The 27,984-nt window shown below is 40.7% G+C and overlaps 1 protein-coding gene across 6 annotated transcripts in view; it reads left to right on the forward strand.

The window, feature by feature from the left end:
• The first annotated feature begins 14,168 nt into the window (after positions 1–14,168).
• Positions 14,169–27,984, forward strand: part of tjp1a (tight junction protein 1a) — a 105,503-nt gene continuing 91,687 nt past the window's right edge. For all 6 annotated transcript variants that reach the window (XM_058630085.1, XM_058630088.1, XM_058630086.1 and 3 more), the window contains exon 1: positions 14,169–14,786. In XM_058630085.1, the coding sequence (XP_058486068.1) occupies positions 14,695–14,786 (92 nt within the window). In that variant the 5' untranslated portion in view covers positions 14,169–14,694. The remainder of the gene's footprint in view (positions 14,787–27,984) is intronic.

Below are 27,984 nucleotides of genomic sequence, written 5' to 3' on the forward strand. Positions count from 1 at the left end.
TTTCTTTGAAACTTGCCTCACTGCCTCCCCCAAAAGTTGTGGTTTTAAAAAGTAAATAAGTTCTCTGTGCATTTCTGCACGTGCGTACGAACCCACTGTTCTGTTCATACTTAAAAATACGGTTTGCCTCAGTCTGGTGTTCCTTACATGCGTACTCAATCTCACATTCCAGTCCAGTAGTGGCCATTCCTCACCAGGCAATCGCCCTCATTTCTGTTTCCTTGTAATCTTTGAGTGCAGAGTTGTAAATAACCTTAAGCAAGTATCCAGTACAGTCGGTGGCACCACCTGTGCTGTGCTTCAAAGAGCATGCATTCTCAGCATGTGCGATCCATGCATACTCAAACTGGAGGTGTGCATGCATTTGTCTGTGCCGTACAGTAATGGATAGATGACTTAATCTATGTCATACAGACTCCAGTGGAGCTCCACGCACGCGATTACAGTTCACCCTCATGTTGTCTTGAGGCAACACGTGTAGTGTAATTGTTGCCCCATACCTTTTGTTTTTAATGCTTTGGTACAGTTCTGAATTTGAGATCATATTTGGCCCAAAGATTAATCTAAGGCAGGGGTGTCAAACCTACGGCCCTTGGGCCAGAACCAGGCCACCAGAGGGTCCAATTCGGCCCACAGGATGAATTTGTGAAAAAAATACTCTTTTTTTCAGTTTTTCAGTCCCAGATACCTGTGACTAAATGTTTTGTGCCTTTTTAGATCCAGTGTGATCTATAAGTGGTAATTCACATGTGTAAATGGTCAACTTAGGCATAATATTATAGAAATTGCAGTTATTTTTCTCAAGAAATTTCACAACTGTCTTGTTTACCTATTCAAAATAATATGAAGTGCTGACAGAAGAATGACACAAATTATGGCTGTCATGTTTTCAATAAATTAGGTTTGTGTGACGTTAACTTGAAATGCTATTCCTACAAAAATATTCAGATTTGTCACTGATTTATGGAATAGTCTGAGACCATCAGTAAGAAATGAGTATGTCAAAGCAGTTTAAACAAGTAAAAATAATTTACAACCTTAAACTTCATCACTCATCATGTTTAATTCAATGCAGTATAAAGTACTGTCCACTTGTATGTGGTGCAGTGGAAGCATAAAGTAGTACAAATAATAGAAAAAGTACTATATTCCTACTAACTACTTTAATCAGTCAGACATTTACATGACCCAGGACTGTGTCTGTTTACATGGAAACTGCATTTATTACTAATGATGAATATCCACTTAAATGAAAAGTTCTCATACGACCAAAGTTTACATAAAACATCACTGAAGTGGAAACAAACCTCACTCTCAACCTTTTTTCATTTATTATGAAACGACACACACAGAGGACAGACGTGAACAACCTGAAGAGTATTATTGGATGTCTGGCTTCGCTCTTCTCTTCTGAGACGCTGTGATCTCGGGACCTGCTCCTTCTTATTTTACCTTCACAGGATGTCTCTGTCTAAACACAGGCCCCATCCTCTTCTTACAAAACATACATACACGCATGAATATTTGTTCTGGCACTGTCTCACATATTTATATCCTTGTTCTCTGGAAGCTGCTGTGTCAAAAAGAAAAGAAAAGGCATCTGAACTACTGGTGGATTAAATAATCCCACAGATTTTTGCCATTTCTTGATAGCACGTCATTTAATTAGTTTATTATTACTTATTTATCTAAGTTTATTCATTTTTGTTCTTTGGCTTAGGGCATACACAAGATGCAGAGCAGCGAGACAAACCTATAGGGCTGAACAAGTTTTGAATACAAATCTAATTGTGATTGTGGTATGATTCGCGATATCAGAGGGAATGGTAATTTTTACATCATTATTCTAATTTTCATTTAAAAAAACCAAAAACAAAACGAATTTTAAATGATTATTATTTGTGCAGATCTGTGAGAAACAAAGATGTTCCCTTCAGTCTGTAGAATAAGATGTGTGTGGGGCGAGACAATAATTGTGGAGGATAAAGCGGTAGAAAATGGACACACATTTTGGCAATTTGCATCACATATATTGGCTATTGGCTGCACTGAGCTCTCTGCTACAGCACAACCTAGACAATCTGATGGAATCTTATAAACACACCTGATCAAAAAGTACTCAAAATGTTAAAATCGTAAAAAAATGTGTGAAATTTGGATTCACTTGCCCTGTTTTTATGAGCAAATATAAAAGAAGTCTAGTATTTTGTGACGTCTGCACAATTATTGCTACTTAAAATCACTACCAAAAATGCGATATAAAATGAACGCATAAGAAGACAAAAAAAAACTGGAAAATGACCACGGTTGCGCCTGCGGCACAGATCCGTGCCATGTTAACACTAATTCATGTGTTTACTTGAACTGTGAAATTAGTAAATATTTAGGAGATAATGATGATAATAATAAAATAATAAATAACAAAAACAATAATTATGAATTAGGTTCTGGTTTCTAGGTTTTCTACAGGCCTATAAATATTCTGACCCTGGATATTCAGGCTTGCCAAAAGGAATGTAGTGTAATGGCTGAGGTTATCAATGTTGTGGCAAACTCTAAACTGTTGAGCCAGTTTGTGTTACTGTTGTAAAATCCTCCCCAAGAGGCAATGAGAGCAGGCGGGCTGGAGTTTTGGGAGAGACAAGTGCCATTTGGTTCATCTTTCTGTCTGTTCCTGTGAACGCCTCTGAGGCAGGGACATCGTGAGTCACTCCGCAGTCAGTTTCCCACACTGAAATAGTCCACTAATTTACCTGAGGTCAGTTATGATTTCATTGGTGACTCTAAGACTCTGCTGATGACCTCAGTCATGATAAAGATGGTGGTTCACCACAAGAAGATAACTCACTCATGACGCTTTCTTCCTCCATCATATCTGTATGGATACTATTATGCTATAGCAAGCAGCCAACTGCCATAGTGTGTGTCTTCTCTTGATGCAAAAAACACACACAAAAGCTCTGCCACTTTATTTAACACTCCTAAAGTTGAATAAACGAAGTAGAGAAGAAGAGCAGAAACACAAGCAGACCCCTGCTGATGATAGAGAAAAAGGGAGACAGAAAAAGCAAGACTGTAGTTAAAATACTGCTGTGTTTGTGTACAGTACAGTCATTATACTGTGACCAAAATGGTTAAACAAGTCGCTTTTCTACGTGTTCGTTTGTTGGTTTACTACCAGAAAGTTTGCCTTAATATTCTGTACAAACAGTGGCTTTCAGCTGCTTTGGTCCCCACTAAAGCTTGTGTATGTGTGTGTGTGTGTTATAGAGCATGTGCTGAACAATGTTGCTGAATTTCACATGATTTGAAACCTAAATTTTAAACCCAAAGTGATATTTTTAATCATTTCAATTCAGCAATTGCATTAGTTTTTTCCTGTGGGGTGAAATAAATCACTTTACATGCACTTGGATTATAATTCACCAAACTATTTTTGTGGTTTCACAACTTTTTACAGGAGTGAAAACCAAAGCTCAGCATCACTAATCGAAAACATCAAGAGCTTATGTAATGCATACATCACAGTCGCCTTTACTTCTACATCTTAAAACTTGTGTTTTCGCAGATCTGTGCTCACACACACACACACACACACACACACACACCAGCGCAAGGGCAAGTCTTTTTTTATTTCACACCCTGGCTGGAGATTGTGAGTGCGCTCGTGTGTTGCAGTTGCAGGTTCAGGTTACCTCTGCCCCTGGAGGAAAGTAAGCCTGCTGTGACCTTGACCTTGGCCCTGCTGATCAACTCAGTGCAGCAGAATCTCTCCCTCTCCCTCTCCCTCTCACAGTATGTACGTTATTCTCCCATACTCCCATCATTTTGTGTCAATATCTTAGCATACATTATTACAACACATTTTAGTTCCACATCCCTGTCCAAAGCAGCCTTTTTTTTTTCATTTTGAATACAGAAAATACTGATACTGTAAATTAGAACGCCAAATATTCCAAATTGTGTAGCCCCTGAAATATAGCATGTCACAAGTTTTTAGTGTGAAAACAGCAATACTTTAAACTGCATCAATCCCCTAGACTGCAAAGTCTGGTCACAAACTAAATTTAGCTTCAAGCTTTGACATATCCTCTCTAATTACACTGACAGGCCGAGAGAGGCTGCAAACCAGGATGTTGTTACTTGTTAATTAAAACTCTTTCTTTGACACCACTGGTGCTTCAAAGAAATCCCTCATCTGAGATAAACGCGGCTGTGGGTGCAGATAAGAGTGGACCGACTCGATGAGGCGAGTGGAGCTCGATGCGTCTCCAGGCCGTCGAGAAATGAACTCACCGCATTTTGCTTTATGAGGTAGTCAGATTTTAGTGGACCCAAGGTACAGAACACAGACAGAGGAGGCAACATATGTTTAAAGAGTTTATTGTGGGAAAAGGAGGACCAGGAGAGCAGCTGAAGGTGGCAGGACCAGTGGTAGGCAGTGCTGGTGGGTCCAGGTGAGGAGGCCGAGCTCCATCCATGGTTACTAAGAGATCCAACAGAGACATACTTACTTGAAGCGACCGCGATCAGCTTTGATGTGAAACACACAAGGTAGCAGAATGATCAGAGGACAACCAAGTACACTTGCGTGAGCTGACTTGACAAAAACCTAAAACCTCAGGCAAAGACATCGAGTGTCACGATGGTGGTTATCACCTCGCTTTGTCAACCCTTGTTTTCTTCTTCACATCAAAAGGAGCATTTTACGTGTTATTTAACTCTATTTCTGTACAAAATGTATTGATTGCGTGTCGCCCACATCAGGTTACTAAAAGTGTAGGTCTGATCTACTCTGCTGGTTGATTAACACACAGTTATGTCTTTACACTGAATGGTGCGAGTGACCCAATTCGGATCTTTTCATGTGGCACAAGTCAGCTATGACCGATGACAGTGTAGGAGAAGCGAAAAAAAAGCCTATGGATTTGCATCTACATTCCAAGCAGCCAGATCAGATATTCCACTTTCAAGTCGACTTATATACTATCTACAATCACGTGACTCTCCTTCATCCTATGCAGTGGACGACGAGGTTTCACTCCTTTTTAAGCCTTTCAAGTGAGGATTTCTAAATTTCATAATCACCTCGCCTCTTTCACTTTCATGTCGGCCTATTAACCATTTTCAGGTCAGTAGCCCACCGTGTGGTTTATGTCCCCAAGTGTTAACCAGTGTAAATGCAGATTTCAGCTATGGTTCATTTTTGTAGGACCTGTAAACAGGTGTTTCTGGCTCCTAAATCCACTGGATCTCACAACAAAGGTGAAATCATGTTAAAAAAAACAGATTAGTGAAAGTGTGGTGCTTTTTTTATTGTCGTTTTCAAGCTGAAACTCTTGTTGCCAGGGTGATCTAGCCTGGGTGAAAGAGAGCCACCATACTGACATGTAAAACTTTGGCTTTATACTCAACATATCTCAATAAGCCAATAATCTCACTTCGTAATACAACCTACTCGTAATCAAACCAGGCGGGATTCCCCTCACGTGCCTGACCTAGATACAAAGTCTCTCTCACCTGCAGTTCATCACCTCATCAATACTCCGGTCATGTGAAGTTAAATAACTGGCTGCTACGTTGTGTGGTCCTCAAGGTCATTTCTAGGTGTGCTGTCACAGGAAGAGGCACGAGCAAGACGTCCGACATAAGAATCAAGCGAAACGATGCCGAATTGTAGATCAGTTAAAAAGACTTAACAATCCTAAAAACGTGGGTTAATCTCCAACAATTACCAGGGAAATGTCTAAAATCTCAATATTTAACAGAGGAGTCTGGTGTATTTAATGACAGCACTGCTGATTGTGACTGGTGCTCAAATACTTTGAATTAAGTGATTCTAATGATTCAGTTAAGGCAGTTTCATGCAGCCGTACATGGATGACTCCGTCCACATTGAGTTGGTACTATTTTGTAGTGGAAAAACAACATAAACCGTGCCGAGGCGAACTGGTACCATAGATGGAAAAGGGGCTTAAGTTTGTATTTGGTGTCTGTAAATCTGTAGTCACACCATTTTCCTGTGGTTCAAGTTACATCTCAAGTCTACAGTTCGACAATTCCTGTTTGGTTGCTACATCTAACTCATCTTAACATATGTTCACACTGTAGTCAAATGTTTTTTCCTCAAATCCGATCTTCTCAGGCAGACGGTCCTCTGTGTCAAGACATGACCAATCTATCTGCAGGGGTTGCTTTGATAACAACGTAGGTGAAGTATTTAAATCACGTTTTTTTAACCACCTCAAAATTTGGACTGATTTGACTTCATGTGGTTTTGTGCTGTCCAGACCAAAAACTCTTAGAAAACATGTCGTTTCCTCTTGTTTGTGTCCTGTACTTTAGGTCTAGTAAATCTGACGACTGCATTCCTTCTCGGCGCCTTGTTATCATTATAAATCAAACAAAGCAAAAAGAAGAGGGTGCTGGGACTTGGAGAGCAGTGACGTGGGTTTCATTATGTTCAGCAGCAGATAAACCTTGCTCACGCAGATGCAGACATACACAGATGGTATGTTTTCACTCTTCACTGAGATGCGTGTGATCAGATGCACAGCGACAGCCTACACAGCACAAACACGCAGCACTGCATGGCAGCACCTACAGCTCTGTACTGGAAACAAACACACAGCAGTGCCACATGCACACGGACAGTAGACAAAAGAATAAGCACTAATGAGTCATGAGAATTATTTAAAATGGTGCTAAAGAAAATATACTAAATTACCAAGTCTGTAAATGGCTAATATGAATATGTATGTATGTAACTACAGGTACAGGTACAGGATGCTTGTCACATCTGCCTGTTTGTCTGTGAACAGACAAAAAAGTAAGGGGCAATGCAGTGCAGGTTATGGGCCGAGGATGAAGTTGTTACATTTTGGTGGTGATCTGGACATGGATCTGGAATCCGGATTTTAGTTTTTAAACAGTTGTTTTACCCAAGCTTGCGAGATAAAGCAGTGTGTGGGAAATTGACTGGGTTTGGCAGATCTCTAGTTCCACTGTTGATAACCTGTGTGTTTTCATGAGGGTAGGGACCCAGAAGCAATCTCTCCATTGGGCTAATTATTATTAGAAGTTGTTAATTAATATAAGGCAAGGTAGAAATGAGATCAAGATAATGAGGCATTATCCAAAACTCCACTTTTAGGATTAATGCGTCTTACCCCAGTTTGCCCCTGTGCTGCAGCTGCATAGTCAGGTCTGATAGTATTACTTGACAGAGCCTTTTTTCAGATGAAGGATGTGCAACTAACATTACATTATTTCTGTTCATGAAGACCAGAGGCAAAATAGCAACATCATCAAGAACAAAAAAACAACACCAAAAGTTATGGATGACAGCTTTAAGTAGTTTGTATTGTAGTGTCAAGTGTTGTAAACAGGAACTGTTTATATACACAGAGCCGTTCCCCTCCCACAGCTCTGTTCATCACTTACCTCAGCATTTTGACTCTACACTGGGACTTAGGCGAGAAAAACATCTCCACCTGGCAGCCTGTTAATAAAGGTGACAGTGGGAGGGCAGGAGGGCAGGAGGGGAGAAGGCTGCAGGTGTCAAACTCTGCTGACTGGAGGCTCGGGAGCACAAAGCTCCACTTTCACTGTTTAGGAATTCACTCTGTGAACACACGCAGGTATCATGGGAATTCTGTTTTCTCAGGATCTATCAGGAAGAACACAGTCTCTGTATACATGTTCATCACTCTTCCTGTGGAACCACCCTTGTTTCCCTTCACCCCCTGAAGGTGCTTTGTAAATCATTGTCCGAGCAACAACAGCAGCAGTCGTTTCGTATCATCGTGCACACGGCTGCATTTCACGTGCAACTTTGAAGAAACAACGGCAGGCAAACTCATTTCAACGACTGTTTCATTTACATATCGTATTTATTACTCTTGACTGGGTTCATTTGCATTAGTGAGTCTTCTTATCACATCGCTGCACTCGCTGCCTAATCTCACGCACGTCAAGGGCAGTTTTTTTTCTTCCCTAGCAGATATTTTCAGTGCAGTCTTTTACTTCATGAGCATTTTTCTTTACATATTTTTTTTCCCTTACATAAATCTGTGACGCCTCTACTAATCCAAACCAGTACAGCAAAATAACTGGCAACGACTGTGAAATATTGCATGGTGTCAGTATTACAGTGTTATATTATCTTCCATTTAATGTAATTTTTGGAGATGGTCCCAGTGCTATCTTAGTTCTAATGTTAGCTCAGCATTTACACTCCAAATTAAAACAAGATCCTCCCCAAAGTGACATTCTGCTGCTACTTATAATTCAGTGTAACCGTTTTTTATAACACTACTTTGCACATGTTATGGCATGACATGCTATGGCATGAGCCTGTACATTATTTCTGTAACACCATGATTTCAAATTTTAAGTGTTTTAAGTTTAATTGAGAATTTGCCCTTATTAACACTCACTGGCCACTTTATTAGGTACACCAGACAGTGCAGGAGTGGCATCTGGTGTGATCTTCTGCTGTAGCCCATCTGCTCAAAGGTTCAGAAATGGTCTTCTGCATACGTTGGCTGTTCGAAGTAAACATTTGAATCGCTGTTGCGTTTCTATCATTTCTAACCAGTGTGGTCTTTCTCCTCTGACCTCTGGCAACGACGTGGCATTTTCTGCCAGAGAACTGCTGCTCACTGGTTATTTTCTCTTTTTTGTGGACCATTCTCTGGAATCCTTGAGATGGTTTTGTGTAGATCAGTGGTTTCTGAAATACTCAAACCAGCCCATCTGGCAACCATAACCATGCCATGTTCAAAATCACTTAAAGATAAGATATATTGAAATTTCTGCATTAAAATATCTACAAATAGTAATGTTATTTTGCTGTGAAGTGTCCTTACACTAGTGGTTGCCATGTGCTTTCTCTGTCTTTTTGCTATTTTTGGCATTCATTGGCTGATCAAATACTCAAGCAGTTGAACAGTTGTACCTAATAAAGTGACCAGTTACTGTATAGGGCAATAGATTTTTCTTTTCTTTTCTTTTTCAACTGTCATATCAAATATTAAAGCCTTGTGAAAGTCGAGCTGCAACTAATGATTACTTTCATCCTAGCACATTTCACTTATTTTACCAGTTCATAAATTAACGATTTGGCCTGTGAACCGTCAGAGGTTTAATAGTATATCAAATATTTCATCATCTAACTGACGGGGTATCAAATTACAAATTGATTTTCACTGTCCCCGTGCATCGAAGATCATTTTTGCTTTTCGACATGAGAACTTATGATGTGTCAGGGCCACCTTAGCCAAGCGCAGAGCCGCCGTTGCCGTGGAGATGTGGCTGTGAGAAACGTAAGCTCTGCAGTGGAGTGTTGAGTTTCAGGGTGTATTCGCATTCATCCACGCTGCACTGGCTGAGGGCTGCAGCCTGCAGCCCTGGCTGGATGGTAGCAGATAACAGGTGGACGGTGACACACATCAGCCACTTGGTGACTCATTTCAATACTGACATGGTCACAGTGGAGTTTGCCGCTATACACTCAGCTGATGTCGTCCCTGTGTGCCGCTCGTTGATTGTTTGTGTGCCGTATGCACGAAAGAGAGGCAGCACACGAGTGAAACAGGAGAGCAGTCCAAGGCTACAGATTTAATCTGGCTGCTGTGGTCATGTGATTAATCGTGGCCAGGGGCCAGGGGATAGTGTAATTTATGGTGGCGGTGGGGGGGGATCAACACATTTGGATGGTTGTTGCTCCTGAGGGAAATCTCACTCTTCAAACCAATCCAGTATTCTTCTTCATCTCGTCTTCACTCGCTGTAATATCACAGCTGGGTTTGGAGGCAAGTTTGCTGTTTTATGAGACGATGGAGTAGACGCCTGCTGTGGATTTAGAAAGACAAAACTGTGTGAAGATAGATTGGAAGATACTCACTTGGGGTGAGAGTGGTAGTCGTTTGTAGAGCTGCAACTAACGATTATTTTCATATTCGATTCATCTGTCATTTATTTTCTCGATAAATCGATTAATTGTTTGGTGTTCAGAATATCAGAAAACCTTGTTGAAGAAGAAAAAATGTTGATCGGTGTTCGTCAAACGTAGAAATGATGATGTTCTCAAATCTCTTGTTTTGTCCACAAACCAAAATCATTGACTTTTAATGATTTCTTTGTTATCCAGAGCAAAGAAATTAAGAAAATATTCACATTTAAGAAGTTTTAATCATGAAAAAAGCTTCAAACCGATTATTCGATTATCAAAATAGTTGTCGATTAATTTAGTAATCGATAAATAATTGATTAATCGATTAATCGTTTAATCTCTAGTCGTGAATATGTATTTTAATTATCTGGTTTATAGGTCCAGTGTGCAACATTTAGGAGGTTTTCAATATACTACAAGTATACAACAAGTATGTTTGTATATTCACTTCATGTATGTCAGACAAGGGCCTTGCTTTTCAGAGGCCGCCATCTTGTGCCGCCATGTTTCCACGGATGCCTGCATGAACAAACCAGCCAGGGTGTGTTTCAGTTACTGTGCAAATGGAGAATAATTCCACCCACATTAACCCACTGCATAAACCATCAAAGAAGAGAGTGGAGAGAGTGATGAAAGAGTGTTTAGTAAGGCTGTAAAATGACTTGTTTTCAAACTGAAACTGCAAGTAGTAAATTGCAAATGCTGCAATTTGACTGTTCCATTATTTATTATTCCAAGCATGTCAAGTAAATGAAAAAAGTGGTATATATAGAATATAAAGTAGCTTTGATTGCTCTTGTTTGTAAAATTTTAAATTTTCATGTCATTACATTTTATCACAATCACCTTGTCTGTCTTAAAAAAATCGTAATTGGATATTTCCCTCCCAGTGCTTCGTGAGGGTTAGGTGAGTGGGGGAAACATCCGTTTGCTGCCATCTGCCATCTCACCACAAGATGTCCCCAGTTCTTACGTACAGTACTTTTAAAGTCAGGATTGCTCCAAAGGATCTAGGATTTATTTAAACGACTTCTCTTGTGCAAAAACTCATGATCTTTCCAATAATATCCACTCTTTGGTCACAAAAACTAATGAAGTGTTTATCCTGCGCGTCAGTTTGTTCAGACTCCATTTTGTTTGTTGACAGTGCATCACTCTCAGTCTCCACTGTCCGTGTGTCTGGCTTAAACTCTTATCACTGCCCGTGGTGACCTCTCCCTCTCTTCGGTCTCCTTCAGGCTACTGGTGTGCTTGTGTGTGCATTTACTTAATCCTCTTTCCAACTCTGAGAAGTGCAAAGACACATCAGACGAGTTAGAGGAAAGGAAAGGAGACGAGAGGAGAGGTGGGCTGGTGATTCTCCTGTTGTTTTCATATAGCTGCCAATTTCCTGCAGCGCTGAAAACAGCACTTTTCCTCTGACCTTCCCCACCAGCTGCTCACCAGCCCACTTCATCCAACACTAGTTACCTGCACCTGCGCTGTCTGACTTTTCTCCTTGGCAATTTTTACTGTGATGTTATTAATTCCAGTGGAGTGTATATATCTAGATTTACTTTCTTTTTTTTCCGGCGCATGGGCCATCTCAAGAAGACAATGGTTTATACACCTCTGTTCTTCCTTCCCTTCAGTCTGTTTATGAGTCTGAACAAATATGTAAACAGAGTGACAGTGATGTGCTGTCTCACCTCATGGTGCTGTTACGTCGTACAAAATGTGGTTCTGCCCAGGAGGGAGTCTGTGAACTGCTGTCCATTAAAATGTAAATTTGAAGTGAATTTTGAAATATTTAGACAAGGAAAATACACTTATGTCAGTTTCCATCCACTGCTGTGAAGCAAATTTTAATTATTCACGAATTTCTGTTACATTCAAACTACTGTTAAGTGAGCGTCACATGACTCTCTGTGTTTCTCTTTCTGTTTTTACGCACTGAGAGCGATGCCATACTAGTAAAATTGAGATGGCACCAAACTGGGTCACACAGAAGAAGGAGAAAAAAATAATCTAAACAAAGAGCGCCACTATCGTCCTTTATGTATGGTCACATTATGTGGCTGTGCATCTATAATTGTAATGTATTTGCTTTTCGCATGAAGTCCCTGCCAGTTTCACTCACCAGGCGTCACTACTTGATGTCTCCTCATGGTGGCGCTGCTCAAAGGAACGAGGGAAACTTGGGAATAAGTCACCTGGCTGAAGAAGAGGGAGTTTACGGTGGTAAACGATAGCGATAACTGTGCAGAAATCACAAAATAGACACTTTTTCTTTTATTTTTATTTTTAACGAGCCAAACGAACTTTGAACCTGAACAAATTTCTTAAAAAAAAAAGTACTTTTTGCTCAGGTGTGTTTGTATAGTTGGTGAAAATGAAAAAAGGATATAAGACTCTCTATATTGCACTTCCTTATATTGCATATCATTTCTTATAGCCTCTGTATGTTGTGACTAAACAGAGAAGTTTTGTTTTATTTAGTGAGACAGATATTGTGATATAATATTGATTATCACGGAATCGTTGTATCGTGATATTATTGGTATCATGGACCATGGACCACATACGTACCCTGTGACTCTCACCCCTAACACCAACATAAACAAACCAACGAGGGGAATCACTTTGACGTATGGATCTTAAGCACATGGTCTCCTCTGATTTAATTTCTCTCTCGCCCTTGAGAATGCACTGAATACTTGTGTTTACTAGGCACTTAAATGTGAAACCAAATCAATCGGTGAATTGATTAATATCTGCACAGGCTCTGAAAACTAGCAGCCTTTAAAGGGCAAAGGTAACATGAACCTGTGTAGTTCTCATGTGTGTTATTTGCAACAGATATCACATGATAAAGAATAAAAGCATGCTAACGCAGAACAAATCCATGCAATAACAAGAGACAGCAAGTTTACTACAGTACTATATTAAAATCACTAAGTGTACATCGTTTAATCTTGTTACTGGAAGCTAAAAATTATTTAATATTTAAACAGTTTAGAATAATTAAATAGCAAGGTAAAATACAAAAAACAATAAAAGGATTTGATTGTCTTTCCTGTTACCTCTGTCCTCTGAGGACTGTTATTTAATTAGCTTACCGTGGCTCAGTTTCACTGAGCCGCCACTTAGATGATGTTGGCTCGCGTCCTTGTTTAGTCAAACCTTAAGAGGAGGACTGTGCTGCTGCATCAGGGGACTGACATTTAAGCAGCAAGGTCAGTAATTATGAGACAAAAACAACCCATTTCCTATTTAAGATCCTAAAAGGTGACTTAACATACACCTTTATTAATATAACAGGATACACTTTCATGTCCAAAGAAATTCCCTTATCTATCACTGACAAATGCATAATACAGACATTTTAGATTAATGAAAATAAATGACAGTGCCCTCTAGTGGACACAGTGTGAAAAGCTATAAAAATGAAATTATACCTGTACAAAAAGTAGATTTGTGTTGCAAAAAATACAAATGTAAGTTGATCGATGTGAACAGAAAATCAAAGACATGGTTGAAATTGGAACAATTTAGAACCTTTATGTCATTAACTGTAGATATGATACCACATATACAGTTCAATACAATGTTACATATCACCGCTTTTTTTAAATAATGGCGTTAACACCACAGGTTTACTGGTGCCTTTTCTACCTATAACCTTAACCAGCCATTTCAAAACGAAATGTAGATTTGAATTAATACAATTAGTTTAATATTTAAACATTAAATGAACTACAAAATAATAATATATGAACTAAATATGTGAAACGTAAAATAGAAGAAAGAAAAATAAAGATGTGGTACACAAAATTCAGAGAACAAAATGTGCCAACCAGTTTATCAGTCTGGGTTTTTATGCTTTTATTTCCTCTCTCACCTTCTTCTCACTTGATAATGTGATATTTAAGGTTAATGGATCACAGGAGAATTCGCCTTCTTGTGATTTTTTTTAACACCTGTATCAGACCGATACTGTATCGGCTCATCTCATCGCTAATTAGCTGTCCTTTTCATTAAAACCCCTTTTTTTAATGTAAAACAGAGACTGTTTCACCTGTAAAATGATGCTTCTGCCTCCAGAGGTTTCACCCTGCATCGCCTCTAGGTTCCCCTGTCATTACATCTCCCTCTCTCCTCCTCCCCCCACGTCACTCCCTCACTCTCCCCCTCTCTTTTAAACACTCTCTCTTTCCTACCTCGCAGACGCTTGGGTACCACCGCCGCCTCATCCCCATCTCTGACTCTTGTTTTGACTCTTTTCTTTGTTTACTCCAGCCCGGAGTAAACAAAGAGGGGGGGTTGGAAATAAACCAAAAGAGGAGGAGGAGGAGGAAGAAGAAGAATAAAAGTGTCCTCTTCGGGGCGAGCCACAACAATGACCCGGTCCTGACTAAAATTGAATGGATTAGCCAATCTATTTTGAGCTCTAATGAGATTAGAGAGTCGGAGCAGACATGGGTCGCGGCGGTGTGACAGCAGAACCTCTCGCTGAGCTCTTTACGGAGCGTTTTCCGTCCCAGCAGCTCTTCTCCAGACGTGGAAATGGCGCTTTTGACGGTGAAGATGCCGCGGATGCCAGGGGAGCGTTTTAACGGACCTGTGAATGCGCGCTCACCTGTGCCGCTTCTGTGGCGCGTCAATCCCTGGAAGTAGAAGCAGAAGTAGAAGCAGCGGGAGAGGAGGAAGAGGAAGACGAAGAAGAAGGAGAGGAGGAAGAGGAGGAAAAGGACAACAACATGAAGTACCAGAAATACATCACGGTGATGCAGATGGCCATGGGAGTGACAGCTTCCAACAAAGACTGCCTTCCCACTAAGAGACAGCTGTGGTGAGTATGTGGAGGAAGAGGTGCGCGCATGCATGGAGTGGAGCGCGTGTTTTTTTTGGTGCGCGCGTGGAAAGAGTAGCTAAGATACAGCGGGGTTTGTTTTTCTTCCAAGTGGAGGAAACGGCTTTTAACGTCAACCTCTGAGGTTTACTGTCACGTGAAGCGGCCTCTCTCCGTGTTTAGACCGAGTCTCGTGCGTGAAGTTGAAGCTGAGCAGCTGTTGAAGTCTGCGCTGCTTCATATTCACACACCAGCACACAACAGGCGTCCATCAGCAGCAGCAGCAGCCAGAGAGCAGAGGCTTTTCACCTCAGCCTCTGTGCGCTCTCTCCCTCTGTTTAAACACATTTTCACCTGCTGAGCACTGAAGTGTATTCACTTCACATTTTGCTTTGAAGTGGTTTCGACTATAGGGCTGCAATGATTCATTAATTATTAATTGATTACCAAGTTGATCTTCAACTGCTTTGATAATTGATTGTAGATCATTAAAAGAAGAATCAAAATGTCTTTTGAGGACATACTGTAATTATTTCAAGGTCTAAGCAGCCGCTAGCCAAGTGGAAAGGGAACGATGCACCACCAGGTCAAGGACTGGGGTAACCCCTGAGCCAGGTACCCAATCCCCATTGCTCGCTGTTAATTGGACACTTTAAATTGACCCAGCCATGAGGGGGGGGATAAATGGGAGAGTTGCATAACGAAAGGTATCTGGCGTAAAGAAAAAAAAAAAACATAAAATCCATCCATTTTCTACCACTTTATCCACTCGTTATGCACATTATGCAAAAACAAACCCTTAATGAACACATAATTTAAGGTTTTTATGCATGAGGGAGGTAGACAAGATGGCAACTGGTAAATGTGAATACCGGCAATGAAATCACATTCAGAAGGATGACAGAAATCCCATGACTTGGCTCAGTGGTAGAGGTTGTCAACTCGAAGGTTGTGGGTTCGATCCCGGCTCCACTAGTATACGTGCTGGTGTCTCCTTGGGCAAGACACTGAACTCCATGTTGTTCCGGATGACTGTGCCGGCAGCGTGTGAATGAGTATGAAAGACGAGTGATGCTCTGCACATAGATGCGCTGTATGAAAGCGAGTAAATGGGTGAATGGAAAAAAGTGTTATTTACTGTAAATACAAACCATTTATCATTTAAAACATCACTCCAGTTCCCCCTTTTCATTGAAAAAGTAGCAGAAGAGAGGACGTATGTGTTGACTGATGAGGAAACCGTGGCCACATCTTTCTTGGGGCTCTTCATTTATGCATCAGGTACATGATACTTACTACCTATCTCACAGAATGGACACACATATTTATGCCGTGTTCCATTTACAACAGAACCTGGATGTCAGAACTGGGAGTGACGTCACCCCCGAGTTGAGCACTCAAATGTATCTCGGGCTAACCTGCTCTTCATGCTATTTAGTGCACACAAACAGCGCAGCAACATTAATATGTATAAAAATTCATCTGTACTATGTGTAAGACTGATTTACTGTGAAACAAAGACGACAGAAGTGCTTTTTACGAGGGGTGGGAATCTTTAGGTGCCTCATGATTCGATTACGATTCTGATTCAGGGCCCACGACTCGATTATAAAACGATTGTCGGTGCATCTTGATGCACTTTCTATCAGTCTTTTGAACCACTTACCCACCGCTATTTTTAACAACAGTGCATTTGTAATGAGAAACAAGAGTTCCATTCATTTCCATTATCATTTATTAAACTAAATGAAATGTGCAAACTGGAAAGTTACAGCTGTGTTGTAAAGAAGTAATATATATATATATATATATATATATATATATATACATACAGTAAAAGAAGATTTGTTTGTGTGGTAGCCATCAAGGAATCCAGATAGTTCATGAGGTTGCGTCGAGTTTCTGAGTTGGAATTCGTAGTTCTGGGGGCGATCCTGTGTCAGGACCTTGGAAATTCTGAATTTTTGAAGAATTGATTAAAATTTGCCACACATTTTAATATTACAGTAGCATTGTGTTTGTTATGATCGGCTGCTGGATGTGTGTTGCAGTGGTTTGAGAAGAAGACAAACGCAGATTAGATGGATGCACGTCACAATGCACTGCTTGGAAATGATTGCAACAACTCCTGCGCTCTCTTTCTTTTCTCACTCGTCTTTCAGTGACCGATCACGTGAAGCTTTTAAGAGTGGGGAAGTTGATTCGTTGTCTCCTATCTTGTCTCAGGTCCATGTCTTTTATCTGATGTAACGAAAAAAGGAAAAGCAAGAAGGGCGGCTGATTGCTCCACCTTCATCACTTATTCAGTAGCCTCATTTAGATCTATGCTCGATTATGGGCTGTGCATATCTCTGAGTTTTTACACATCTTTGCGTCTCTTGTTATTTATTCACACATCTGCATTCTCTGTTGAGACGACATCAACTGGGACATTTGCTATGCCACTTTTAAGCTATTGGAAACATCGTACTATCAGTTCACGTATTTTCATTAGTTGTAGCCTCCTGCGTTGTCTGGCTACAAGCACTGATTATTATTACTGTTGTATAGTTAAGCTAGTAATTTACATTGGGTTTGGGCTTTCAGTTCAACTAAACCATGTTATATGAAGTGGTCGCATTGGGCTATGAAAACATTGTCCTCTCTTAGAGTATGCAACATGGTTTGTAGATACAAGAGGCTAATTTTAATATCCGTAAATCTGTAAATTTGGCTTTTGACAACACGACATGGGTTGTGACCACATTATTTCTGTGTAAAATAAAAGGGAACACTTTAATAAAGACAAGGGGAAAACAAACAAACAGTGCAGAGTAGAGTTTGGTCTAATTAGAGTCTGTCGTTACAATGGAAACAATAATTTCTCCTTCTGGGATCCACCTATACTGTATATAACATTAAGCTTGACACATAATCCATCCACACTGGCATTATATTACAGCGAGAACACCAATAGTCATTTAGGAGTTTGTTTTAAATACAGGAACGAATGGCTTTTTAACTTTGTCCCACAGTGACACACCTGACTGAATCAGAAGTCATCACGCTGGGGGGGAAAAATCTGCTTTCTCTCCTCTTAGCTCACGTGATTGCTATCAACTGTGTTGCCAAAGGAGTCCGCGGTGACTCGTGGTGTGGACACTTCTCCCTTAAGAGAGGCGCGGCGGTATGTCTGGGGCCATCACATCAGGGTGTGGGGGAAGGGGCAGCGCCATGAAAACGGGATTACTCAATCGTCTCCGACAGCCACTTTAACGGAGGGAGGCTGAGCCGGCGTGTGCCTGCAGTGTGTGTTTCATGCAATCACTGCCATGCATTCACTCGCAATTGATGTCTGTGTGTAATTCGTGTGAAGTTAAGTCACTGAATCAGGATGTTTGCGTGCACACAAGTTACTCTGGAAGTCAGACTGGGCTACTAATGGGTTACTAATCAGTGCTGGTGGCCATTTACAAGATTTGACTTAGATTTCCATCCATCATCCATCCATCCACTCCAACAGAAAAGCGAATTATTGCCAGCTTTGGCACGCACACCACTGTGTATTGAATTCTACTTTTGTAGCCTACACAACAGACCAAGCTGTTTATACGTAGTTAAACAATTAAACCACCAGTTTGAGTAATTTTGAGAGTCTTCAGTTTATGCTACAGCATTTTAAACTGAAGTCAAATGTAGTTTAATCACAATGACGGTTGAAAATCACCAGTAAACTGGTGTGTGAGTCACTGGGAAGGAGAAAACGACGATGGTGAAATCCAAGAAGATCTGTGGCGGTGAGAAAAGTAGTAGCTATAAACATGAAGGAGTAAATCAATTAAGAACAGAAACATAGACAAACCTGAAGAGGAGGTTGTCGTGCTCCAGATCCTCCAGAACACTCCATCTCTCAATTCTACTCCTTTCCAAACATCACATATAAAGAGCTGTTTACTGCATGGGAAAACTCATGAATATATTACCTTACTGTCATTTATTTCACCACTTTCTACACGATATGGTGGTGCAGGCATGATGGCGATTAGTGGGCCATCATGCCTTCTTCATCTAAGTAAATAATAGATAAAAGCTCTAAAATGCATACTAGGAATGCTACATAATATCAGAACAAGATCAGTATCAGTTGATATTTACTTGTTTATGTATTAATTATGTATAGGCTGCTACACCTTTGACTTCTGTGTTGCACTTTCACCATTTTCTTTGCGCAATGAAGACAATATTTATTGGTCAGTCATTGGTCCAAGTACTTCCAATTTACGGGTATATGATACAAGCAACAAGTCCAATATCTGGCATGCCTAATGCCAAATGCATACCTTGACAAGGTACTTAGAAGAAGTAATAAGTCAGTAAATCAACTTTTTTTTATGCTTTTGCCATAGTGTTCTGGAGGCAAAATGACTGAGAATTTAAGAAGCTTACCTGGGATTAATTCAACTCTGTGGCACGATTGTGTCATTATACACACATTTGAATGATCTACAATGACCCCCCCGACTGTGATTACTTGTAGAAAACGATGCACAAAATGATAATGAGCTTGATGAGTTGAGTTTGAACTGGTCGCGGCCGGTCCTGACATGTGGGTGTATCGCCCTGTATTGTGCGCCAGATGTCTATTCTGCACCCGTGCACAGTGACACCTCCGCCTGGTGTTCCCGGTCCACCTGCTTAATGATGCATATAGGCAGTGTCCCTTCTTCCCCACCCTCCCCCCAACACACACACACACACAAACACATACAACCAGAGCAGTCGTTCTGATTTGCCTGTCCTCACGTTCTCCCTTCCAGCTCTTCTGGGGAACAGGCGTTAACACACACGCACACATCGCACACACACACACTCCTTCCCCCTCCAGCCTTCTACTTCCACTCGTAGAGGGAGGCCATGATGCATAATCTCACACAAACTGACACTGTCGTGCGTTGGTTACCTCAGCAGGAGCCCAGGTCCGGGGTGGGCCTGTCATGATAATCAGAACTTTTCTGTGTCTCCGTCTCTCTCCCTCTCTCTCTCTCTCTCTCTCTCTCTCGGCCTAAACTCAAAAAAAGCCTTTCTGTATTAAAGCCACGAAGTCTGATCTTAAGTGCACTCTCCACTCTTCTATGTCGAGCACATGCAACAGTGTGTGTCCGCGTTTTGTGTTTGTAGCTGTTCAGTATTTCTGTCCATTAGGAATTTGCGTGGTCTTATTTGGGCAGAACGGTTGTAATCTCCTCTCAAATGGTTTATGCCACTAAAGGGAACAGATTACACAGGGTTTACTGACTCGTGGTTAAACCCCTTACGCCTATGCACCCGCACTCCTCGCACCCTGTGGTGTGTGTGTGTGTTTATATGTTTTTTTTGGGGTGCGTGTAAGTGACCTTTTTGTAGGTTTCATATTGATGTATTGATAACCGGGGAGAAGAAGCAACTTTTTTCATAGGTTAAACTGATTTAAAAATACCGCAAATTTTTTAACACCTCACTTTGTGTTTGACAGTTTGAAAGAGACAGATGTTGAGGGAAACACATTTGCTGATTTAAGATGGTAAAGTATCTGCCATATTCACCCTGTCACCCTGCTAGGGTTGCAGCTGTTTCAGCTTTTCCAACACTTTTCAGGATATACAATTTCTTCCTCCACTGACTGTCTGTACAACACACACCCAAACACATAGATATGCAGCAATCAAATGTTTTTTTTTTCCAAAAAATCAATTGCATAGGATTGTCCTAGTGGTGAGATATCCTGTTAGCACTTTTATCTCTAAACGTTGATTATATTGTACACTAATTTTCCACATTTAAACACACACAACCCTTCGCTGTGCAGGAGGTGACATAAGTGATTAGACAGGATTGGTCTGGCTGAACTAGTCATACGTTATTTTTAGGTGTGTTAGTGCACTAAAATGTCTATTGCAAACAAACCATTGTCAAATGAGTTGATACATTGTTGATCAAGCCCATCGGCTCCACACCGCGCTCTGTTTCTCAGTATAGCGGTGTTTTGATGTGGTGTTGCCTGGCAACATTCCTGCGCTGCACACAGGAAGTGATTCATTTTGTATCAAGACAGATGGAGGCAACGGTGAAGTGCGGCTCGTAAAGTGAGGAGCATGAGGACTGAAAACACAAAGAAGCGCCCACACAAGGTTTGTAAAGTGAATTCAGCTCCACAAAAAAACCCAGTTGTTGGGCAATTTTACACGATTAACCCACCAAAAGTAACAGGCTGCAGCTTCTGTCATTATTAAACTCCCCCGTGTGTGCATGGGTTTTTCTCCGGGTTCTCCAGCTTCCTCCCACAGTCCAAAAACATGCAATATGGGGATTAAGTAAAATGGAACACTCTAAATTGACCGTAGATTGTTTGTCTTGCTATGTAACCCTGTGATGGACTGGTGAATTATCCAGGGTGTGACCCTATGTCAGCTGAGATTGGCACAGTGCCTCCCGCGACCCTCATGTGGAGGATGAACGGTAGAAAATGGATGGCTGGATAGATGTTGTGAAAGCTGGACTGCACAGAAGCATCCTCTGTGAGTCTGACTGGAGTTTGTACAGTACATGTGGCATGAGTCTGTATGGATGTAATGGTAAATATAGATATTTCCCTGGTAGTTGTTGGAGATTAACCCATGTTTTTGGGATTGTTAAGTAGTTTTAAGTGATCTACAGTTTGGCGCTGTTCGGCTCGATTTGTCTCTGGCCAGTCAGTGGCTGGTAGTCTGACCAATCATCGCATAGTAGCTACTACACACTTTTGGAACCTCGCTGGAGCAGGTACTAAAAATAGTACCTGGTACTATGCGATTGGAAACACTACTTAAACCGTACCATGATGAGGCGAGGCGAGGCGAGTAGATAATAATAGAAGATAATAGAAGTCTGTCAGAGACTCATCATCTCTGGTCAGCGTCAGACGCGGAGCAGCAGTGACTTGTATAGAACGTGTGCTGTCACTCGTCCTCTGGTGACCCTTGACTCTCACAGTGTCTCACAGGCAGATGACAAGCCTGGATCCATCACTGCTGTCCCCCTCCACAAATAGGAGGACACAGTGGGAGGGGTCCACTGCTGTCTGACTGAAGCTTATTCTCTTCCCATATTTTCCTCTGCTCGAGTGTTAGGTTCTGACATAATTATGCTTACAAACAGTATTTCAGCTTTATTGTTGTATAGTAGAGGCTTCAGAAATGACCTGATCAACAACATAATAACTTGAGTGTTTTAATTTTGTAAATATGAACTCACTGGGATAGGTTTATGATCAAAAAGTGCAGCAACTACAAATTGCATTGGTTTCCTCTCTTTCATTTATAGGTTTGAGAGATAAAGCAAAAGTATTGTTACTTAAATGGTGCAAAATCCCAAGATCCTGTATCTGATACAGCTCTGCTTGTTCGCCAGAGAGAGAACAATGCTACAACGAGACAGTTTAGGAAATTGAGGGAAACAGTAGAGATCAGTTCCAGAAGTAGTGAGGATAAGCGTCAATGGCAGTATGCACACAGGAGAGGAAATATAAAGGCTGAGCTGATGAGTGAATTGGGAGCAGGTGTGCTCCCGCCGCAGGTGAGCTGATTGCATGCAGGAGGTAGAAGCAGGAGAGAAAGGAGGAGGTGGAGAACTGTAGTTGAAGGCTGTGATAATCACATTCATCAATCATTTACCACATTTTAATTTCATTGCATTAGTTATGATACCTATTTCTGTAGGCCTACCAATATAATATGCAATGTGCAGTAATTTGAATATTATGATGTCATGATGTTTCACTGCAGACATACATCCAGACAGTGGTTCAAAGAACAGTTTTTTTTTCTGTTTTATTGGAAAAACTTACTGGAAAAACTTGAATTTTGAATAAACGTGACCATTGAAATCAACTGTTACAACAAACAGGTGTAACTGATAGAACACGTGATCGTTATCAACACAGGTAAAGCATGAATACAAAATAAAACAGGAAGTTAAGTCAATAAAATACACAGGATGGAAGTCACTATGTTTCAAACACTAGTCTACATAAAAGACCAAATAATTCAAAGCACTAGAAATAAAAGTCAAAAGTAAAACTAGTTTAAAGTTGGTGGGATCATGTGCGGTGACGGCTGCTCCTTCACCTTCGCTCTCAGACTGTACTCGTCTTCACAGCTCATCTCCTCAGACAGTGATGTTTGGACTGTGTTTGTGTCGATGCAGTGTTTTTTTGTTGTTTTTGTTTTTGTTGACCTGCTCGTTGACGGCATCTCTGCAGGGGTCAGACACCACTGGGACATGACTGTCGTCCCGTCTTGTTTGATACATGTCTATACGCCTAATCTGGTCTGTCCATCTGTCAGAACTGTCTGGCCCGATCAGAGTCTTGATCCGGCTGCAGATTTTCTCTCTTCTTCTCCTCCTCTTCCCTCCCGAGTGGCATTTTATGACCCAAACTAGTAAATAACAGCACGTCCAAAGACCTTTTACTCTCCTCAGGCTTCGTTTTTCTATTAGTGAGGGTCAGCGAGGTTAAACTGGACATGTCATGCACCTCTTGTCACCACATGTCCCCTGAAGTAGGAGGTGGACCCATTAGCAGAGTGATGCATGTTCATCAGCTGCCATCACTTCCGGCTGAACAGTCGAGCATTACAAAGCAGTCGGGGCGACCCTCTGAGCTAATCGCTGACTGTGTCCCTCTGTCCCTTTGCATTATGGTCTTTCTCCTCGCACTGTCCGGCCGCGTGTCTTCCACCTGTGCCCCTCAGCGCCACACTTCTTTCACATGCCTCCTTCTCAGTCTTTTTGTTCCAACTTTTATTCCTTCATATGGGTTAGGGTTGGTGTAATAATGTGCAATAATGGCCCCAAAAAAGCCCCAGGAAGTAAAATGAAAAGAGGAAAGGTTGCTGGAGATACTTTGGATTCATCACAGTTGAGCTGGAAGATATGAACAAAGGCAAATCCCAGAATGCAGAGGCTTGTTTTTGGTCACAGCTCAGTCCATTGTTATTAAACATGATAGAAAAAGCAGATGAAGATGAAGCATGGAAAGCATGTGTCTCCTGTTGGCCATAGAGTATATGCAAATATTGTATTTTATTGTTTGAAAATACACTTGTTTTTTGTTTGTGGGCGGGCCTTAGGAAGCTGCCTGCTGATTGCCTACTGAGTTTTCCCCGTCGACATCCGAAAAAATAATAAATATCTAACATATTTTGTCAGATTATAAACGTTATATAACTATATACAGTACGTGTGTGTTTACATGTCAAATTTAGATACAAACCTACCATTTTTTTTTACAACTTTTTGTCTTTTTTTAGGCTTAAGACTTTGTTTTAGGGTCAGGGTTAGGTTTGGGTTAAGGTTAGTCAGTTTTATACTGCTGGTTAAGGTTAAGGTAAGTGGGGTGGTGAATGCATTATGTCTGTAAGTGTGAATGTAAGTGCTTAGGTAGACGTGTCAAGATCTAGATGAAGCGCACCTGCTTTTGTCCCTGTAGTCCCCTCTAAGCGAAACCATTGCTCCACAAAGTGCTATTAATCTAAAGATGTGTCATAACACAGCACATCTCAGGTTACAGGTTACTAACGCTAACACTGCCTCAGCCGAGGCAGTTAAAGTGGTGGCTGCGACCTCACACAATTACGTTACTGCGTTAAGGTTATTTTCCTATTTATAATCAATTTCAGCACAATAAGGTTTACAGAATTATGGAGAGGAATGAAAACCCAACAATAAACAGGCACTTAGTGTCACTGAAGAGAAAAAAAAATCCCTTTTAACAGGAATAAATCTCAGGCAGAGCCAGACTCAGACAGGTGAAGCTGTGTCTTTTGCCTTGGCTGCTTCGGGGGAAAGGAGAGAGTGAGAGAGTGGAGGTGTGGGGGGAGGAGGGGAGAAGGGAAGGAAGGGGAAGGAAGAGGAGGAGAGAGCCGGAGGAGACTTACAACAGTAAGTATGAAGTGCTGTCAGAGTATTTGTTTAAAAGACATTGACAATAGTAACATTTTTTTATCATATAATAGTCGTTCACTTAGTCATTTGTCAGATGCTTTCATCCAAAGCGTCGACATATTAATGTTATTACAGTATTACAGTATTACAGTGTAAAAGCAGACGTTCAGTGTCGAAGGAAAACATTCATTAAAAACTACACTGCAATCAGAGGCATTCACTAGAGTCACAACAACACAGTCAGGGACCATCAGGAGGAGAGCAAATGTGTCAAAATCACAATATAATAAAAATTGCAGGAGGCATAATATTTCTTTAAGCCAAAATGTGTGAAAAATTACCATTTTAGAATAAATATTGTCCTGGCTTATACACATCATATTCTACAGACTGAGGAAAACATCTTTGCTTCTCACAGAGCTGCACAAATGTCACACAGTGATCATTTAAAATGTGTTATTCAAATGTAAGTGAGAATAATGATGTAAAAATGGCAATCACAATTAAATATTTATTTTAACTCGTTCAGCCCTACTCTGTAAGCAAGGGTCAGTAACTTGAATTTAGTATTAATGAGAGTATATTAATAATCACATACACTTAACATACAGCTACAATGTATGGAATAAACATGAAAACAGTGTTTTGAAGGATGTTAAATGTTAAAAACTTCTAATTGAAACAACTTAATGACTGTTTTATCGCAGATTATTCAATGATCCTTAACCATAGTAAAGAGACAATTTATTATCAGGATGAGATAAGTCATGATCAGTGAAGGCACTGTGCCTTTAATTCTAGGAAGTAGCAGTTACTTGGAGAGTGATGGTTTATGAATGAGTGAAATGTTGTAGGTCCATATTCCGTATTCTACATGTGTGTTTCAAAAGACAACACAGTGGTTTTCGGCTGGTTTTATCTTTTGATTTACAGGATTCAGTGATTCAGGATTCAGTGATACAGGATTCATGATTTCATCCGCTAATAAAAAGAATAAAACAATAAGGGAGTCACAGAGTATTTTTGATGCAGCAGCTTAAAAACAAAAAAGTGATGCTATTGTGAGTTATCATACAATTTTATAGTCTGGGACTCGAGAGTGGTTGTGAGATGATGTAATGAAATGTTGCATTGTAAGCTACCGAAGAAAGAAATGTGATGTTTTTAGTATTAATTTTAATTCAAAATCTAAATTATTCCTACAAAAATAAAAGATGCCTGATGATTTTGGGTTTTGTTCTTAAATGAGACTTAAAACATTAACACATTCCTGGGATTCTTGGATGAGGTCATGTGGAAAGTCAGTGACCTCTTTAATCCAGGGCAAGAGGGAGGTTCTCTATTTTGGGCTGAAGTCACATGTATTATTCAGGAACTTTATTCTGTCTGCAGCCAAAGCCTAATGTTACTTGTTCCTTGTTTTTTGGCAAAAAGATGTTGGCAGAGTCAGTTGTTTGTACAGAGGTCATACGTGCTGCGAATGGACTCCTCATTTGTTGGCTTTTTAAATAATTCCTCCAGAGTTAGAGGAAAGTGAACATAACTTGTGTCTGCACAGACGGCCAGACTGTTTAATCCACTGGCTCGCAGGACTCAGTCTATCTCCCTAAAATCCAGCAGCGTCCCTGATGATGAATCTTTCAGTGGTCAGCATCGAGTGAGCAGTCGCACTTTGGCTCCTCCTGCTGTTTTAGTTTCAGCATTTGTGGCCTGATGTTTGTGAAAACCTGACTGGAGCAGAACCAAACTTTCTGTCTTTCTCACATCGTGACCTGATGACCTGTGAAAAACTGCAGCCTCATTGTGTGAGTATTTTACTCACACTGACGAGGTCATGGGTCGCACAGTAGTGCAGTGGCTTGCATTGTTGTCTCACAAAAAGAAGGTCACTGGTTCAGATCCCAGTTTGACCTTCTGTGTGGAGTGTGTATGTTTTTTTCTGTGTGTGCGTTGCTGTTCTCCAGTTTCTTCTCACAGTACAAAAACAATTAATTGGACGCTCTCAAATAACCCGTGTCCAGGGTTTACGCCGCGTTCCGTCCTATGTCAGCTGGGATTGCCGCCAGCTCCCCCTCATGTGGAGGATTAAGCGGTAGAAAATGAATGAATGAATGAATGATGAGGTCACTAAAGGAACACTTTAGTCTTCGCTTGGCATCGATCACTTTCCTGTTTAGCCCGAGAGTGCGCATAACATCACATCCTTTCAAATTTGACCTGACTCCAATTCCTTATAATTAAGTCTTCAGGCCTTTCTAGGCAATGGAGGAAGTTGCAGAAGGTCACTTTAGGATCTGTTCCTGCATTGGCATAAAAAAGAATGTATGAATTGGTCGAATTACCTCAAGTGATATCATTTTAGGTGCATGGCCACATGGCTGGTGTATTGGTTAGCACTCTCGCCTTTGCAGCAAGAAGACCTCGATTCATGACCTGGTCAGAACAAGGGCCTTCCTGCATGGAGTTCCCCCCCGTGTGTGCGTGGGTTTTCTCCGGGTTAGGGTTAGTTTACAGCAGAGGCCTCAAACTCAAAATGACCTGGGGGCCAGTGAACTTCTAGTCTGGTCAGGACGGGCCAGGCCAAGTGAAAAAAGTGAAACAATTTGGGAAAAATTAACAGTTTAGTGATTATAAATTAAAATGGCAAATTTTAAATTAATGAATACAATTGTAATTAAAACGCTAGACAGGCTTATATATAATTAAATGTTAAATATAATCATTTTAAAATAAGTGTAGTTTGAGACCCCTGGTTTACAGGGTTAAAAATAGGGTTAAAAAGTGTGTGTTAGTTTTAGAAGGGGAGGACACATGGGATAACTACCAAACCAAATGACACCGCCATGTTCTTTCACAGCAATACAAACAAATATATTGAACACTACCCTATCATGCCAGGTCAAAAATTATTTTAAAAAACATTAAATCCTGATCACCACCAAAATCTATTAATTTCTTCCCTGGGCCACAATTTGCATTCCCAGATAATTTAATCCAAATCTGATCTAAACTCTTAACTTTTTGAGTCGTGTTGCACACAAACAGATAAAAGACAAATGCTGGCAAAAACATAGCGTCCTTGTCGGAGGTAATAAAAGACAAATGTCTGTTTCGGCTGCATTGATTTTGATCATTAAACAAAACAACAACAACAAAGAAATGCACTGTGAGCTTGGCCGTGTTTCGCCACACATTTATCAGACAGTGTCAGTGTAGTTTTCATCCAAGTGAGTTGGGCCACCGTGTTCCCAAAAAAACA

Source organism: Solea solea, chromosome 5, assembly GCF_958295425.1.
Source record: "Solea solea chromosome 5, fSolSol10.1, whole genome shotgun sequence".
Classification (NCBI taxonomy): domain Eukaryota; kingdom Metazoa; phylum Chordata; class Actinopteri; order Pleuronectiformes; family Soleidae; genus Solea; species Solea solea.